At 42.7% G+C, this 18708-nt stretch overlaps 1 protein-coding gene across 1 annotated transcript in view; it reads right to left on the bottom strand.

Moving 5' to 3' along the window:
- Positions 1-18708, bottom strand: part of ANKS1B (ankyrin repeat and sterile alpha motif domain containing 1B) — a 406398-nt gene that overhangs the window by 212743 nt on the left and 174947 nt on the right. Inside the window, exons 13-14 of the mRNA XM_066634627.1 lie at positions 17256-17833; positions 13076-13148 (exon numbers count right to left, since the gene is read on the bottom strand). Coding sequence (XP_066490724.1) covers positions 13076-13148; positions 17256-17833 — 651 coding nt within the window. The remainder of the gene's footprint in view (positions 1-13075; positions 13149-17255; positions 17834-18708) is intronic.

Raw genomic sequence — 18708 nt, 5'->3', positions numbered from 1 at the left:
CTGGTGCAGAAGTTGTAACACTCAAAGTTCCCTTAGAAATCTGCATGTCACGCATAGAATCTGCATGTCACACATAGAATTCAGAAAATCTGGAGTCACTTCACATTTCCAAATTTTTCTAAATGAACTTTAAAGCTGGCACAACTGTCACACTAGACAATGAACAACAGCTGGGGTCAGAGAGGAGTTGTCGGCCACCAGCACATGCCCAGGTAGGAGCCAGGTCTGCATGTACAATTTTAGAACTGTACTATTTCATTTTCTTGCTGCCTAATTTTTTAAGGATGTGCTGGGTTTTAAGGCCACCTGGAAGCTTCACCACCAACAGAGAGGACCTAAAAGGTAGGGCTAGACCATTCATGAGGCCAGCTGAAGCTGTCACCTCAGGCAGCAATTTGGTGTGTGTGTGCCCATCTATGTCTACCAACTTGTCTTTGCTGCTTCTCCTTCCACTCCCTAGGTTGGATAAGAAAGAGAGGGACCGAAGAGAGGATGAGGAAATGTGGAGGGGAAGAGAGTGCTGACGTAGAGCATTGGTGAGTGGGAGGAGTAGAAGCTGTCACATCACTGGGCAGCATTTGGCATGCTGCCTCAGGCATCAGGAAGTCATGAGCCAGAACTGATAATAGGAACCTTTTCACAAGAGCTGGCAACTCTTGTGATGGAGTATGTTGTGATGGAGTATGTTTTTCATTTAGCTATAGGGCATTCTTCTGCCAACAGAGAATTGAGTCTAAGGGCCCAATCCAATCCACCTCTCCAGCAGTGATGCAGCCATAACAATGGTGTGTGTGTGCGCAGCATCTTGCAGTGGGAAGGAATGGGACGACATTTGTTCCTTTACCAAGGGGCTGTATTGTGGCTGCATGAGTGCTGGAAAGTTGGATAGGATTGTGCCCTAAAGCTCCTGCCTAGTCCTGGGAGAAGAAGCTCAAAAAGACTCATCCCAGCCCAGGCTACAGAAGCAGCACATGGCAGACAGTAGAGGCTTTTTGCCATCTAGCTCCTAGTTCTCTATGCTGCCACAGTAAGGTGAGGGAAACAGTCAGGAGGTGACGCTGATGAAATATCTTCTTTGTTGTATTTATTCTCTAATTATAAGCCACCCTGTCTTCTCAGGGTGGCTTACAATTAGGTGGGTAAAAATCTTCAAGTAAATAAAAAAAATTATGCACTAATATCAGCAAGCGAAAAGCTCTTGGAAATAGTGGTTGTTAAAAATCTGCTTTGATGACCTCTGAAGAAGCCCTTAAGAGCAGCAGCTTTACATCTGATAATGTGGAAAAGAATCAGGGGCTGCCTTTTCTTGAAAGCCCTGTTGAAATTAGACAGTGTTAAATATTCTCCCTTCCTACTAATGTTGGTTGGGGTTTTTGAAAGAACAATTCAGTCTAGGCGAGTAGACAGTTACTCAAGGACTGGAAATACATTTCAAACATGGTTTACTGACTACATAGCATAACCCAAGGACTGACAGCCAAAGTGCGGTAGCAATAGTATAAGAAATAAGTCTGAAAACATCATCTACTTCACACTTTCAGAGTAATATTTTCAGAAGCCCAGTCATGTTGAAGGTTGATTTTTTTTTTTAAGTCCAAATTGAGTTTTCAAGCTTTGAAACACTGTCATTTTCCTTCTTTTCCTGGCTAACATAGTAATTATTCTGCATTGCTTCAAAGTTATTTTCTCTGTATTGGCCCAGATTTGCCCCTTTGTGTATAGGGTGATACAATTTTCACAGCTTTATGTTTTCTGGACAATTTCATCAACAGTTACTAAAAAATTTCAAGATGGAGAGCAATAATCCCCCCGATAAAGCTTGACGCACAGTGAAAATATCTCAGTAATGTATTTCCGTTGGATCACAATGATGTGCGTGCACACACAGACACACACCCCCTACCCCAAGCCCTCTTCTCATATACTCATGAGGAAAAAGTACATCCAAAGGCTACCTTTGAATACTGTCATTGGTGCCTTTGGCCCTAACTCAACCCTACCATGTGATGGTTCTCACACATTCAATTTTGAAGTACAGAAATGCATGTTCAGTCTCATGAAAATGAGATTTTTGTTGCCTATGTCACAGTTATGTTGCTGCTTTCCTTTCCTTTAGTACGGAAAATTGGCTAGATTCTTCATTAGATTTTCAGGCAGAAGCACTTCAAGTTGATTCAGTGTGCAGACTGAAATTGTGAGACAATGTTCCAATAAATGCCTCAGAGAATCCTTATAAAATTATTTGATAATAGTTTGAAATGGCTGAAACAGTACAGCAGATGCAAACTCTGGTGATCAGTCAGTCCTTCATTCAGATAGTGCAATTAGATTTATCGCCTGAAAGTTTATGAAAATGAAGGTTGTTAAAGGAGGTCTCCTCTGCATTGCAGCAGATGAAGATTTTATGGGGTTTCCTTTTACATTGATTGCCTTTTTAAAAGGTGAAACTACACACGCACAGTATATGTGAGGGAGGAAGGGTGTTTAATGTTATGAAAGAATTGTAAAAGTATGTCTGGCTTAAATAAACTATAATGTGCTATAAATGCTGTGTTGAATGGACCATCTATTTGATTATCATTTCTGCTGTGCAATACATGATTTGATATTTTGTGACAGCCTAGCAGCAGTATTGCATTTGGAGGTAGGGGTTATTTCAAAATAATAAAAAATATGAACACTGAAAAGAAGACATAGGGATGAAGATGTTGGGTACAGATTTTGCGGAAACGAGTTTGGGATGCCCATTCAGTTACGTGGTTCTCCTCTGCAATCAGAAGTGGAAGGGGAGAAAACCAAATTCAGCTGTTGTGTAATTTTTAGTGTACAACCGTACAACAGCTGCACTGCACTACATTCTTGTCCTCAGGTGGGATCATTCTCCTCCACTTTTGCACAAGTGTAATCTATGGGGCAATTTTCTATGAGGCCAAAGGAGCCAACCAAACATGATTGATATGATAATGAAAATAGATCCAGTGACCTTACACATCCCTGTGGTTCCCTCCAACATAATTGAGGCTACATTTGTGAAAGCTGCCTGGCAGTTATACTCCCTATAATTGCTGTGAAACATATTGAAACACATTGAAGCAGAACAGGAGGCAAGGCGGATAAAGAGGAAAGCAATAATAAGGGCACATCTCATTCAGGCTTATTCAAAACACTGAAAACTTTCCATATGGTGCTCTCCATGCCCTGATTCTCTGCCTGTTTGCATGACAGAATAGAGGAAATCCTGGTCTGTGCATTGGAGCTGCAACCCACATAGGAAATTAGATGTGTTCTTTCCTGGGGACAACTACCACTACTTTGAAATGGGGAACATGAACACTCAAGGAAGGTTAAGATGTACTATAAAAGGGAAAAATCAGTACTATTTACATGAAAGTTGGTTATAAACATGATCATTTAGCAGCATAGTTTTTGAGATTTCACCTACCAAAACTTTGAAATAACTTTAAAAATACTGCAGTCATGGATATTAGATAATCACATATTACTTAAGCAGCAATATATTATAGATCCATTATATACAGAACTGCAGACAAACTAATATTTCAGAGTTTCAGTCTTGCAAGCACATTGCAAGCACTGTAATAAAAAAAACCACACAGCTGAATTTCCCATTTCCAAGCTGTACAGAAGAGCAGATAAACAACCTGAAGGTGTGCTGTTCAAGTCATATCAATGAACTGCAAGAAATAGCATGAGCCTTTTCGAAAGGGCCACATGCCTAAAAATAATCTCATTGCTCACTAAAACATTTGCTGAAATCATGGAAAAAATGTAGCAAAAGTTTTAATTCCATAGTGTTGCTAGCAAACCTGTTAAATTTTTTTCTCCCTGCATACAAAGTCATTAAAAAAAATATATTCCCTAACATAATTAATATCTATAACCTAAATCATAGTCATGCAAGTATAGATCCCACACACACAGTGGAATTGTGCCTGTCTACCTGCCCCCTGATACCTGTGCATTGAAAGTCATGTTGCACTTATTTTTTTTAAAGTGGGCTCTGGACCAAGAAACCTATGCTATAATAAATATGTCCATCTAGTTCTTGCTGCAAAAGACCAGCATGGCTACCCGTCTTGAAGTGTTCTTTCAGTATTTTTTTCCACATTCCGATACTTCTGTCTCCTTAGTTTCAATGCTAAATGTTCAATCAGACTGTATTTCTAGAAGAATTGAAGTTACAGAAGGTCTTTCAAAGTTTTTCACAGTCAACAGGCAGTTTTATTGAGAGGACAAACTGAAAGGAGATGACTTATTTCATTTATCATTGCTGTGACATTGCTGGCCCACAACAAGGATTCTGCTGGTCTGAAACCAGAATGCTAACCGTTCCAAACTTCTTCATGTACACATTAATATTATTACAAAGATTCAGCTTCTGGGGGGGGGGATCTCATTTTAGATTTGCTGTGCTTCAAAAGGCTTCTATCTAAGGCCTAAGAATGAGAAATATGCCACAGATATTTTCAGAGCAGATGTACAAGAAATTTTCCCTTTTCAGCATGCAAATAACCATAATGTCTTTCCCAGACACTGGTACAAATTCTAAATAGGAAGGAAACCAATGAACACCCCAGAATTCTAGCCAACTTATTAAGGTAGAAAAATGATCAACAACTTAACACAATATTTCCTAGTACTGTATTGCAAGAGAGATTTACAAGTCATCCTGAGCTTCACACAATCAAACCAAATGTGTATTGGAGAACAGGTTAATCTAAAACTGCCCTTACTAGCCAACCCGTGAAAATCCCCAACCTTCCCCTTATCTAGAATTAAATCACCAATTCCCATTCCAACTCTTCACTTAAATTAAAGCCAATGGGTTTATATATAATTTTCCTCCAGCTTAAATTAATATTTTCTTCCTATGTTTTCTTTGTGGGGTCATGGCAATTTACGGGGATGAAAAAGGTTGAAGACCACTGAACTAGAGCAACACCAGGTAAAGGGGGAGGCATCTGGTGTACTCCTTCAGGTCCCAGGAGATTGCAACTTAGTCCTGCTCAGGTTCTTAGCAATTGTGCTAAAATAGCTTTCACTAGTGCCAGACTTCATGGTAACTTTTTTTGATCTCTCCAATAAGAATATTTGGTTACAGTGCTGGGAAGGTGGGACAGAGGTGGGCAGTGTCGGGGAGGGTGGTGGCAGACAGGGTCGTGGGGGTGGGAGTTATCAGTGGATCTCCAGTCCCATAATTCATTCATTCATTCATTCATTCATTGTGGTCATGGCATGAGAAAGGTTGAAGCTCACTGGGCTTACGATTGCCTGTATCAGAATCTCATGGGTGATAGATAAGCCAGGCAGCAACTGCAAGCATTCAGTAGCATCTCATCCAGTAGCATATGTGTTGGCATCCTTCAGTCTCGGAAGGCTATGGTGTCACGCTCTGAATGGTGGTTCTGGAACAGAGTGTTCTCTCCAGTGCGCGAAGCCTGGGTAAAGTAGGTATGGAGGATAGGCTGTTACCCATGCAGCAAATCCCCCTTCTCCACATCGCTGAAATGGCCCAATGGAAAGGCAGAGGCCAATACGGTTGGTTCCAGCGGCGTCGCAGGAGTTGCAAGTACGTGACTGTGTTCAGCCATGAACTGCCTCAGGGACTCCAGCTCCGGATTTTGCCTCGAGGTTGACTCCTGAAGCCTTTTCCATAACTGGATGTAGCCACAAGGCAGTGGAGGTTTGGGATCAGAGTTTTCCTTCTCTCAGATGAGCTGCCTTCCCAGGCTAATGAGTCCCATCTACCCGGTGGCTATTTAGTTGCCTCTTACGACAAGTACAGCCAAACTGAGGGCCTATTCTTATCCCCAGCCCCCAGGGGAAAGCACCCAGTAGCAGCATGCTTAACATTGTGGCTGAGTATGGGATGGGGAGGCAATACAAAAGTAGCAGTGTGTTAAACAAAACAATGGCCCCTAAAGAGTGCAGTAGGAACCTTTTAAATAATATTTTATAGAGGAAAACAGCTGAGTTCTATGGTGCAAGTTGAGGTCTTGGAATGAATTTCCAAAAAATAATGTGTTATTGGGTTCACATTACAATACTTTCACAATACAAGGGTGTCTATGGAATGGATTACCATCATAAAGCTGCAATGATTTGTAATTTCAAATGATTTGTAATTTGTAATGATTTAGCCACTGTAATGATCTGATAATGGATAGTTCGGAGAATATAAGATCATACATACGGTAAATAAAGTATCTGCCAGTCTCAAAGTCTGGAATCACAATTGTTTTCTCCCCCCACCCCCCAAAAATTATTACATTATCAATTGAGGGTTGAACCACATGCCTGCCTCTCCCAAATAGCAGCTGAAAGAATGGGGTACCTAGGAGACTGTTTCATGGGAAGAGGAAGGCTTTAACCCTTCATTTTGGAGTCCAATCCAGACTGCCCCAAGCTGCCATTTGCTCTGGGGGTGAAGCTCTCAGGTCAGATCAGGTTGTCAAATCAGACCACTTGTCTATCTGGCTCTCTGACAACATCTCTCCAGGGTTTCTGTCACCACAAGAGATTCAGCTTGGTTCTCCCAGACTTTCTCCATATTTTGATAAAAATTGTTGAACTTTCATCATTGAATTTATATTAAATCTTTTCTCTTCATAAAATCTTTTCTCTTTCCTAATTTACAGGGGTTAAAAATATGCAGGGTAAAAAACAAGATCTGGTGACCTTTCAGCTATTAATTCATGTAATATAATCACATCCTCTCATCACAATACTGAAGCAGAATGTTGACACCTCTCTTTGAAAGTGGTTATAGTATAACTATCATGTAACTAGAACCGAACTGTGTCATCCCAGATATATACCAAATAATGGTGAAAATGCCTTATAACAACAAGCCTACACATTTTCTAATTAACTCATGTCCTAATTAAATACTTATATTTTATCATGTTTCTGCCCTTATAGAAGGCGGATATTAACAGTTCTGAAGGAAAATCAGCTTGCCAAAGTTACAACCATATGGCAATGAGTAAAAAAAAAAGGCTTTTGTAGCAGTACTTCCTCCTTTAAAAAAATAATTTGTTTAGGACTGTAGTCTATCATTTTATTTAACATCAAGAAAGAGATGAAATCTGACTTTTACGTTAAGACTGTACAGTTAAGCGTAAAAGTAGGATAAAGACATTCTCAACTATCATCTTGAGAATTTACTAGCATGCAGCTCTTAGAATCAACATCACAGGGCAAGGGCGTTTGTGGACCCCTTAGTATAGGCTAAAATAACTTCTTGCACTACTCCTTCTCTATTACTGTAAATTGCACTTGTGGTATACTTCCTGTAGCACCATTGCATATGTTGGCAACCTTCAGTCTCGAAAGACTATGGTATTGCGCTCTGAAAGGTGGTTCTGGAACAGTGTCTAGTGTGGCTGAAAAGGCCAATTCGGGAGTGACAATCCCTTCCACACTGGGAGCAAGTGCAGTCTGTCCCTGGTCTGTCTCCCTGGCTTTGGGCCTTCCTTCTTTGTCTCTTTGCCTCAGTCTGTTGGCCAAGTATCTCTTCAAACTGGGAAAGGCCATGCTGCACAGCCTGCCTCCAAGCGGGCCGCTCAGAGGCCAGGGTTTCCCACCTGTTGATGTCCACTCCTAAGGCCTTCAGATCCCTCTTGCAGATGTCCTTGTATCGCAGCTGTGGTCTACCTGTAGGGTGCTTTCCTTGCACAAGTTCACCATAGAGGAGATCCTTTGGGATCCGGCCATCATCCATTCTCACAACATGACTGAGCCAACGCAGGCGTCTCTGTTTCAGCAGTGCATACATGCTAGGGATTCCAGCTCGTTCCAGGACTGTGCTGTTTGGAACTTTGTCCTGCCAGGTGATGCCGAGGATGCATCGGAGGCAGCGCATGTGGAAAGCGTTCAGTTTCCTCTCCTGTTGTGAGCGAAGAGTCCATGACTCGCTGCAGTACAGAAGTGTACTCAGGACACAAGCTCTGTAGACCTGGATCTTGGTATGTTCCGTCAGCTTCTTGTTGGACCAGAGTCTCTTTGTGAGTCTGGAAAACGTGGTAGCTGCTTTACCGATGCACTTATTTAGCTCGGTATCGAGAGAAAGAGTGTGGAGATCGTTGAGCCAAGGTACACAAAGTCATGGACAACCTCCAGTTCATGCTCAGAGATTGTAATGCAGGGAGGTGAGTCCACATCCTGAACCATGACCTGTGTTTTCTTCAGGCTGATTGTCAGTCCAAAATCTTGGCAGGCCTTGCTAAAACGATCCATGAGCTGCTGGAGATCTTTGGCAGAGTGGGTAGTGATAGCTGCATCGTTGGCAAAGAGGAAGTCACGCAGACATTTCAGCTGGACTTTGGACTTTGCTCTCAGTCTGGAGAGGTTGAAGAGCTTTCCGTCTGATCTGGTCCGAAGATAGATGCCTTCTGTTGCAGTTCCAAAGGCCTGCTTCAGCAGGATAGCAAAGAAAATCCCAAACAAGGTTGGTGCAAGAACACAGCCCTGCTTCACTCCGCTTTGGATGTCAAAGGAGTCTGATGTGGAGCCATCGAAGACAACAGTGCCCTTCATGTCCTTGTCTATTAAGTGATCCATTGCTATTGGTGAGTAACTAAATTAGTGGTTACTAGTGATCAAGGATAGGACTAACACCCAAGAGTGCATGAGAGAAGTATCATTGTACAGAATGAGCAGAATTCCTCTAGAATGTCTTCCCAATGTGATATGCATGCAATATTAATTCTAGTCTATAAATTCTAGACTATGTCCCTAAATTTCTTCAAATCTATGACAGAAAGGGTAATAGCATTTCATTTTATAGTGTGATTATTGTTAAAAATAACTACCATGTTCTGAGTTCTTTTCGTATAAAGATTTTTTTTTTAATCCTCATATCTATGAATTGCCCAGAGATAGCAAAAGAAATTATTGGAGGCACAAACTGGAGTTAGACTGTCATAGATCTGCAACTCTGGAAAATAATCCACATGAATTTCTTTCAATTCCAAGTTTGGTTTTTAATGCTGACCTACTTACTCTTTCCTCAAGCCCACAAGAGACTTGGGGCAATGCATTTTATACCTGCAGGCACCCATTTTACTTTGGTGTAGCCCTCCTTTTCTAAGCTCTGGTCTAGGCAAACTGGGTTTTCTGACATTTATGTCTATAGACTAGTAGTCCATGACCCTCTTCTCACTACTCACTACATTTTTTTCTTCTCCTCCAATATACTTCACTCTTAAGTCAGTCACCCATTGATCTGATAATATTCTGAAAGAAGCACTGTGATTTTAATCAGAATAGGTAGAAATACAACAAGTGTATCTTTTCCTAGCATAGAGATTCTGTGATAAGGAAAGCTCTCCCTGGTGAATTTTTGTTTGTCATGCACTTGTCAAAGGCACAGCGCCTTTGTCAGAAAAAAAAAGAAACCATATACAGTCCCCTATCAAAGATGGTCAGCAGAACCAACACCAGAATTGATTAAAAGTTCTGCCCCTTCTTGCCTCAAATTTTAAGGGTGCAGTCCTATCAATTCAGCCGGTGCAAGTTCCTTGCACTGGCCCAGGAGGGTTGCAAACCTACCATAAAGCACGTTTGCACCTCTTCGTGTGTCAGCTGGACCATCAGCAGGGATGTGTGCCGGCCCACAGAGGCTGCATCCAGCCTCCACACCAATGCAGGGAGGGAAGGTTGCGCCAGCTGACCTCGGCCAATGCAGGGATCTGGGGAGGACAGGGAGGAGGCGGGGAGGAGACAGGATGGAGGCGTTCCGCAAGATAGTATTGTGCTATAAGACTCCAGTGTTTCTCTGTCTGCACACCTGCACTGCATCTTCCACTGGTAAGAGTGTTTTGGTCCTTTTTCCATTCGACCACTGCTCCATATCAACAGCCTCTTCATTCCTCCCAACAGCCTGTATCATTCCTCCCAACATACCTCCACAGTGCCTGCTCTTACATCTGCACAAAAATTAATTCAGTTCTTTCACACTGGAAATACTATACACTATTGTTAAAAATACAAAGTAGTGTGCAGACTCTTAAATAAGACAAATCTAAATATAACAAACTATAAAACGGCAAAATATAAAATGGCATTTTTAGTGATATTCACTCATTATTGTGCCACTGAATATGTGGTTATTTCTCTGATAAAGGCAATATGTACATAATATATTGCCAATACATAAAGGTAATGTATCATATTTATGCAGATATAATAGATGTAAACCAGCATAAGTAGGCTTATCACATTTCAATGTAGTGCATTCACTGTAAAAGTTATGACATCAGTGATACATAACTGTACTATGTATTCTGATAATGTGAGCAAATGAACTGCTGAGTAGAAGCAGCACTCACTTTACAGTCATGTCTTTGGCACATGATTCTTAAGTAAGATTAGTAACATACATCTGCAAAGTCTTTAGGGAAGATGCATTGAAATATCAGCCATCTGTATGTTACATAAATAACGTTAAAATTCATGCTTAACCTAATTAAAATTCATTTTTGCATATATTTCTTGAAAAGCAATAACCTAATCCAATATTCTAGGATTTAAAAATTATTTGGCTCCAGAGAAGAGTTAGGGTGCTTACAAATACCCTCATGTACCCCAAATCATGCAGATCATAAGTTAAGGTGTCTGCCTAATGTTCTGCCATATACTTAGGAGTGTAGTCCAGCTGGGTTAGGGGGAGCTCCATCCTTGGTTCCCTGCTATGTAAAAAAGAGAGGTGGCGGCAGTGGTGAAACTCGCATCTCATGCCTTACTAACACACAAATACACAAGGAGAAGCCAATCGCGGAGGCCTTTTGAGCCTGCATGCAACTGCACCACAAGGTGTGCAGAAGAGAGGATGGGTGGCAGTGGCAACTGCACAGGAACAAATCTGCCAGCCAGCCTTCCCCTCTCACTGGTCCTAGCAGGACAGAGGCTCTTTTCCTCACCAGCAGCCGTGATCCCTGTGGCCCAGCTCCAGCCCTTAGAATTGCATTCAGTGACAGGAACTCCTTACAGGATGAGACATGATGGTGAATTCAGTGCTCCCCTCCACAGGAAGAAACACACAAGGCGGTGGGCCAGGACTACACACCTGGCAGCTATTATCCAAAGGTGGTGTGGAAAATGGATGTTTTGCCTGGATTTGGGATGGGAAACTAATATATTCTCCTATCTTTTTAATGCTTTTAATACTTGGGAACTAAGTATTGGGAACTCCTATCTTTTAAGTGCTTTTAAAACTGGGCTTGGAGGAAGGAAGAATGGGAGATGGGAAGGCAGTGGGAGGGAATGCATCTAGTGACAATGGCGCACACCAGATCCTAGCCCCTCCTTTTTGAAGTACTCTACCCTTTCTTCTCCTCAGACCTGCTCATTGGTTAGTGGGAAGCTTACAGGGAGGTAAGGGGAAATATGTTTTCTTACCCCTCCCAAATCTCCCAGTCTGCCCTCCCCCTGCAGGATGCAGCACAATCCGTTTATTTTTGACAAATTCATGTTGGCTTTTAGTAATCAGTGCACTGATATCAGGACGCATCAATGCACTGATTACTAGAAGCCAACATGGATTTGTCAAAAATAAATCTTGCCAGACTAATGTGGCAGGCTGCTTCCTAGATCACCCTCAGTGTACTCAGAGAGCTGTCTTTTGGGGAGAAAATGAGTTTTTCTCAGGAGACAGGTTCTTGCTCATAACACTCTCTCATACATATACATCAGAGCCTGTATCCTGCACAGAGCTAGCCCTAGGATACATAGCACCTTAGGCACACACCTAGTTGTGCAAGTTTGGCACTCTCCCCAAGCAACAGAGCTTTTCCAGTCTCCGAGAAACCTGAAGGCAGAATGTTAATTTTATGCCCCTTCCTCCAACATGTTTTCACAGTATCCTCTTCAAAAGTAATGCTTTTCTCAGCTGGGAAAAAAGCTAGATATGCATACAATATGCTGAACCAATCATTTCCAACAGTGATAGCCACTCTAAAATGTGTGAGGCCCAGGGCAATTGCCCCCCCCCCCCAATCTGCCTAGCACTGTAATGGGCCCTATAGCTGTCAGGCTTTTCCAGCCATAAGAAGCTCTAACTGTAAGGAAAACTCAGAACAAATTGCCTGTCATTTGCCACTTTCCACCCATGCTTCTGCACTTCAAATGGAGCCTTCCTGGCTGCAGCATCTTCTTCCCTCTCTCCAGGTTTTCCTCTCCCATTTCCTTTTAACCTGCCCCACCCTTCCTAGCAGACCTGCCAATTTTCAGGAATCAGTATCCTTCACCAGAAGACTCTGAAAGCAATCCTGGGGACTCAAAGTGGCTCCTGGAATTTCCAACATCAGCGTTCCTGCCAGCAGGCCCAGAAGGTGTGCTGTGGCAATGTGCTTTCTGGCACATTTGCAACAGTGTGTGCCGGTGAAGCACTCACTCCACGAGCACACATCACCATTAGGTCTGTGCCATCAGTAACATAACTTCAAACTAAAAAAAAACTTTTTACCAAAAGCAAATGATATCAAAGTGGAAATGGAAAAAGAAAACGTACTTTAAAGCAAACTGGTGGAAGTTCATTGTTGTACACAATACCCCAATAATCTTTGTCATCTTGACACCAAAAAAAAAAAAAAAAGTTGAATAGATTTTTTTTGTTGTAGCTCATGGCAGGCACTTGAAAACAAACAAACAAAACACTGAGCCATAATGCTTGGCCTAGCACCTTCTGGAGCTCATGCTGCCTGGGACTCAGCCAGCCTGGTGCCCCAGGAGGCCTGGTTCACCTATCCCTAAGGCTGGCCCTGATCTTGCTAGCATTAGGGCTGTTTGGCACTGTGCTGTACATTTGGACACCAAAAGTGGCTCCACCCTCTCACCCTGGAGAACTGTCTTGAAACCGTTTCGGGACTGAGTACAACAGCAATCAGCTGTCTCCTCCAAGGTAGCAGACTGCATGAAGGAGGGGAGTGAAGTGCGTGGAGTGTCAGGGCCTGTTGCATGCAATGTAAACAGAAACATGGCAACATATATCAGTCTAACTCTCACAGGAATTTATTGAAATTCTTTTAAAGATAACAAAGCATTTCTTTCTTACTTGCAATACCATCGGTAATCTCTTCTAGGCCAGTGGTAATACCAGCATCTATGGAACTCATTATTTTGTCAATCTGTAAGACAGAAACAGGGCAATTATGAAAATCTATCATTAAGTATTATTATGCATTTATAAACATAGAAACAAAGAAATTGCTCGTGTTATTTGAAGCACAAGAATACAATCAAGAACACTACACAGAAGAAAAGAAAAGAAAAACTTGTCAAGGCCAACTGTTCTCTCTGACTTCGTTCATTTCAAAAAGAGCCTTATGTGCTCTTCCCATGCAATGCCAACCACGTGAGAACTGCTTCAATGAATATGTATGAGAAGGGCCTTTAATTTCAGCTCTACAAAGGGTTGGCATCAAGCTACCACAGTACACACCAAGAGAAAAAAAACTCCCAAAACAAAGATATATTAAGATTACACACATACTATATTTACATTGGATTCTGGGACTCTAGATACTATATTACATATTTCATATGTCTGTTCCAGTAGGTATAGCCTCAGGGCTGTGGCAAAAGTGGGACCAGTGGATGCACAATCCCACCTAGAGCACTACTTCATTCCAACTAGGATTGGGGGGGGGAGGGGCAAGAATTTGGGTTTCAAACTGTAGACAAAATAATCTCCACTTAAAGAATAAGAGCTTGTTTTTAAGAACAGGAACAATTGTGTTTAAGCCATTTCTGCACAACGTTGCATATATACAACAGGGACCCAATGTGTACATCTGTGGGCTTGGCAGAAATGGATTTTTAAAAAAGCTTGTCACCACATAAATGTACATGCACACAGTGTTAGGTAGCCCCCCCCCCTTAAACAATAATCTTGTTGTAGACAAATATAGCAGGTAGCAGCCATTCTTTCAGTTCTCCTCAGGACTAGAAAACTGTACTGCTCCCTTCCCACTCTCTTAACTAAGGAAAGAGACTGGAGAGAGTAATAGAAGCACAGAGCACTGCTGGGCACCAAGGCTTTGCTCAAGCCAGAGCCACACCACCACCTGCCAACTTTTGCACAAAATGTAATGTAAGTTCAGAGCTCAGAGAGGAACACCCACTTACTGAATTGGGAGTGAAAGGACTGGATATTCCTTGCTCACTCTAAGTAGGTTGAGCTAGGAACTGTATAGATGAGATTATTAAAGGTTTTATGTTATTCTGTGTGGCTTGCCTTCATTCCAGCCATGTACAAACCTCTCCAGTTTAATGGACATCTCAAGTATGAGATGGCCATTAACAGGTTATAAGATGTCTATAACATTTAACGTGGCATTTCCTGAACTGGTGAGTTGCAACTCACTGATGGTTTACCAACCCCTGTTACCTGGGCCTGGACCAATGCTCCTGGTAGTGCTGGAATGTTTTTGGGAGCCCCAAAGGCCTCTTCCAGGTCATGCTGGGCTGGTGACCCACACTTTTGGCCTCTTTGGGCCTCAGAATAGCCTGCAGAGGCGACTTCCAGTTTACAGACACAACTTCCGATTTGAGCATCACATTGTGACCTACCACAGAGGTCAAGGAGTGTTGTGGCACTGAAAAGTTTGGAAACCATTGGTTTAATGGATTGAGTAGCATCTCAGCTCCATCTGCTGGGCATTGACGGTTATTGCACCCTATTGATAAAAACCTTTTTTTATGTTTTCCAGCCAAGCTGAGGCATTTTCCATCTGCATACTTGTACTTTCACTAACCTCCCCTTTCTTTTCCCATTTTTGTTTAATCCTTCTGTTTAGACCTGTAATAAACTAGTTCTATTTTGACTCTTTGTCTGCCTGGTCGATGTTCTCAGGTAATTCAGTGGCTAGGCACATCTCTTCACCCTGTAGACAATACTGAGGGATTGGTTTTTAATAAGAACTCCTAGGATTCAGAGTGGCACAGCTAAGGGATCTAGCACCTGGGGGCACAAAATCTCCCCTTGAATTTTAACATCCCCAGGGGCTAGATGCCCAGAGCACCCTCTGGGGGTATCTGGAAGGTGGCCTGAGGCACAGAGAAGTGAAAACTGAAAGTGCCTTCCTAAGGACTCAAGGAGGATTTCAGAGCTGCAAGGAGGCCATCCACAGCCTTCCTGCACCTCAGACCACCTCCTAGATGCCCACTTGCCTGATACACCACCTGGGTATGCTTTCTGAGGCATGGGGCAGCCCGCCTCCCAGACGCCCACATGCCTTGGATCTACCATCAGGACGTGCCTTCTGAGGTGTGGGTTGGCTATGCACAGCTTCCCTGTATCTCAGACCACCTCCCAGATGCCCACCTGCCTTGGGATCTGCCGTCAGAGTGTGCAGGTTGACACCCCCCCAAGGCATGGTACCTAGAGCAATATACCCCCCTGCCCTCTTAGCTACACCACTTCCAGTGTTTTCCAGGGAGGGGAGGGTTCTCAAACAGTCCTGCCTGGTCTTTGTAGCTTGGGGTGGTGGAAATGGATATAATCTACCCAGGTTTTTTCTCATTCACAGCGACTGTCCAGTAAAGGGAAACTTTACAGTATGCAGTATGCATACAGTATGCATGCTAACCACTAGATGTATGCATGGTAACCATTAGTTGCTACTCTCTTGGGTCAGCCATCCTTCTCCTGGGAGCTCCCCTTCCCTGACGAATCGCTTTCCTTTCTCTTAATCAGTGCTAGTGATGCTGCTGCTCCTTTCCCTGGACTTTTAAAAAGGCAAGAGGGTGGGCAGTAGAAGGAAATATGGAAGAGCAGAGTGATGGTATCCACATTCCTACTCCTTCCGCTCCACACTTCCTTCCACTCTCTGCCCTCTGCCATTTAAAATGCCTGGAACTGGGAGGAGCAGCAGCAGATTGGGCAGTGGTACCACTAATGGTTGCCTCATTGTACTTCATCTGTCAGCTGGCCATGGCTCAACATAGAAATGTAGTGGCCTCACCTAGAAAAGAAGGCTGGCTATGGCCCAGTATTCCTAGACCAGGGGTGTCAAGAATAAGGCAAGTGGGCTGTATCCGGCCTGCAGAAGTTATTTACCTGGGCCAAGTTATAATAGGGCTCTCTGAGCACTACCCTTCCAGCAGTGCCACTTCTGCCAAGGTATCACTTTGCAGAGCACCTTCCAGCTGCTGAGCTGCAAAGACATGCCTTGGCAAAAGCAGTACAGCTAAAAGGGTGATCCATGTGATAAGTGAGCTTTCCCAACATGACAATTGGGCTCTCCTATATCTTGAAAAGTTGATCAAGACTTGCATTTCTTCTTTTCTGTCATTTGCAACTGAGCTGCTATGTGAGAACAAAGTGCTTATTTCTGCATAATGATGTCACTTCTGGCCCTCAGCAGGTGCCATGAATGCTATTTGGCCCACAGTATGAAACGAGTTTGAAACCCCTGGCCTAGACTCTACCCCTCTTCTTTAGTTTATGGCTGTTGTCTAGGATATCTTGTACATGCTTTACAGAAAGCTTTGGGCCCATGTGTCCAATTAGCATTGTTCCACCTAAAGCCACTGTAATAGCATTTTTTCAGCATGCACTTCCCTGGTATCACTTGTTACAGGGACACTGGTAGATATAATTAGCTTTCACCAGAATAATAGAAAGTTGAACAATTACAAAGGTACTTCCTTGGCTTGGGAAACTGCAGTTGAAGGACCATTAGCAGGCTTTCACTTGAAAACAACAGGATGCTACCGATTACATCTAGATGGCTAAATTATCTGTGGAGATAATATCTTCCATTAAGCTTGGAGCACTGCGACAAAAACCTCTGTGATTGTGACAGATATCCAGAGGATATGTGGTATCTCACCATACATGCTCTCTGAGGATTTTCATTAGGGATATTCAATCTTTTATTTTCCTCAAAAGCTAAGCACACTTTGGGGCATATGCAAAGGCCAGAATCTGTGCAGCAGCTCTTTTGACTTTGTGCTCACAGCAGCTCCTGCACTGCATCAGAAATCAGTCTTGAAACCCCCAAATCTTGCATATCACTTTGAAACAAATCACTGTTGAAACCCTCTCATGTTTCAGATGTGGAATGATGAGTGAAGTGGTGGGTTGCTCGCTTAAAAAACGAAACCACAAGAGTTAAAAGCTCCACTGTGCACAGGGAGCTTACCAAGCAGCTCTATGGATTTAGACTCTGGTGTCCCACCTCACCTCGATCTTATATTTCATGTATGTATTAAAAAGAGCAAAGGCTTACTTCTTCCCATTCCGAAGTAAAGGATGGTGTTCTTTCAGAATTTCCTCTGGAGCTGTCTGGATCTGTTGCAGTAGATTCACTCCAATTTCTTCTTGTTTTTTGCTCATTAGGTGAACAGGAAATGAGGTTGGAGTCTGATTTTGAAACATATTTGGATAAATGCATGTCAAGCAGCGTCTTTGGCAATGATCGTATCCTCCCGAGTGTGCAAGCACGTTCCACAAAACCTGCAGCATTCACAACCCACTGGTCTGCAGTTCTTGTGGTGATCCCAGCCAATGTGTTCATTTCTATCTGGTTACTTTTTGAAGGAAATATAGTTCTGTTTAAAATGGGTGGCTTTTTCTTTTTAATTGGAGGATCAGTGCAGTTTTCTTGCTGTGACTGTGCTGGATCCAAAATACTCCTGTTCACAGTAGTTTTGTGGTGCAATTCATCAGCTGGGCTTGCATTTCTGTAGAGCTGAAGAGGATTTTCAGGTGGGTCGCAAGCAGGTGATGAGCCATGAAGAAGACCAGCAAACTGCTCTGAAGGATGTGCATCGAGAAGCTCACTGTCAATTGATGTTTGCTGGGTTTCTGTAAAATATAATTTCTTTGTTACTTAAATCAAATATTCTCTAAAAAGCAGTCACCTCCTTCAACAGAAGAATGTCTTTCACATGTTGCTTCTTGCACTGAAAACAAGTCTGACACCACCTGCAGAAGAAAAACCTATCTGCATATTTTTCCTTGATGTGACTGACTAATTGGCTAGGACTAGTTGTCAAATAAACTACAGCACATTGGAGGAGGGAAGGGTATGGGTGGGGAACCTATTTACTTTATATATTCGTATTCTATCCATCTTCTGAGGAACCCAGGGAGTTTTTTAGCTTCATAAAAATGCCATGGATGGTGGTGGGGAAGTTTCATGTTGTTAAAGACAGCACAAAATAACAGGTTTGTTGTTGCACCAGCTTTCATGGACTACAGCCCACTTCCTCAGGTACATGAAGTGTTAGCCTTAGTTGGCTGGTGTATCTATAGACATGGGTAACAGGAAAAAGAATTGTCAATGTTAGGGTCAGAAGCCAAGAAATCCAAGAGGTACTCAATGTGTGACTTCTGGCATTTCATGATCTATTGACCTCACTGTTCACCATTTTGTTTTCTCTATACCCATGTATACTGATATAACTGCCAACTGAGGATAATCATGAATTGGAGCAAGTGGGCTCTCGTTCACTAACCTTATGTCATAACAAATGTATTTGTCTTTAAAATGGCACAAGACTCTCTTTTCATGCTTGCTTCAACACATCTGGAATTTGCCTCCATAAAGTAGAATTTGTGACTGAGGGCCCAACCCTATCCAACTTTCCAGCACAGATGCAGCTACAATGCAGCCCTAAGGTAAGGGAACAAACATTTCCTTACTTTGACAAGGCCTCTGTGACTGTTTCCTCACTGCA

This window comes from Tiliqua scincoides, chromosome 7 (genome assembly GCF_035046505.1).
Source record: "Tiliqua scincoides isolate rTilSci1 chromosome 7, rTilSci1.hap2, whole genome shotgun sequence".
In the NCBI taxonomy this organism is placed as follows: domain Eukaryota; kingdom Metazoa; phylum Chordata; class Lepidosauria; order Squamata; family Scincidae; genus Tiliqua; species Tiliqua scincoides.
This window is presented reverse-complemented; position numbering and strand designations above follow the sequence as displayed.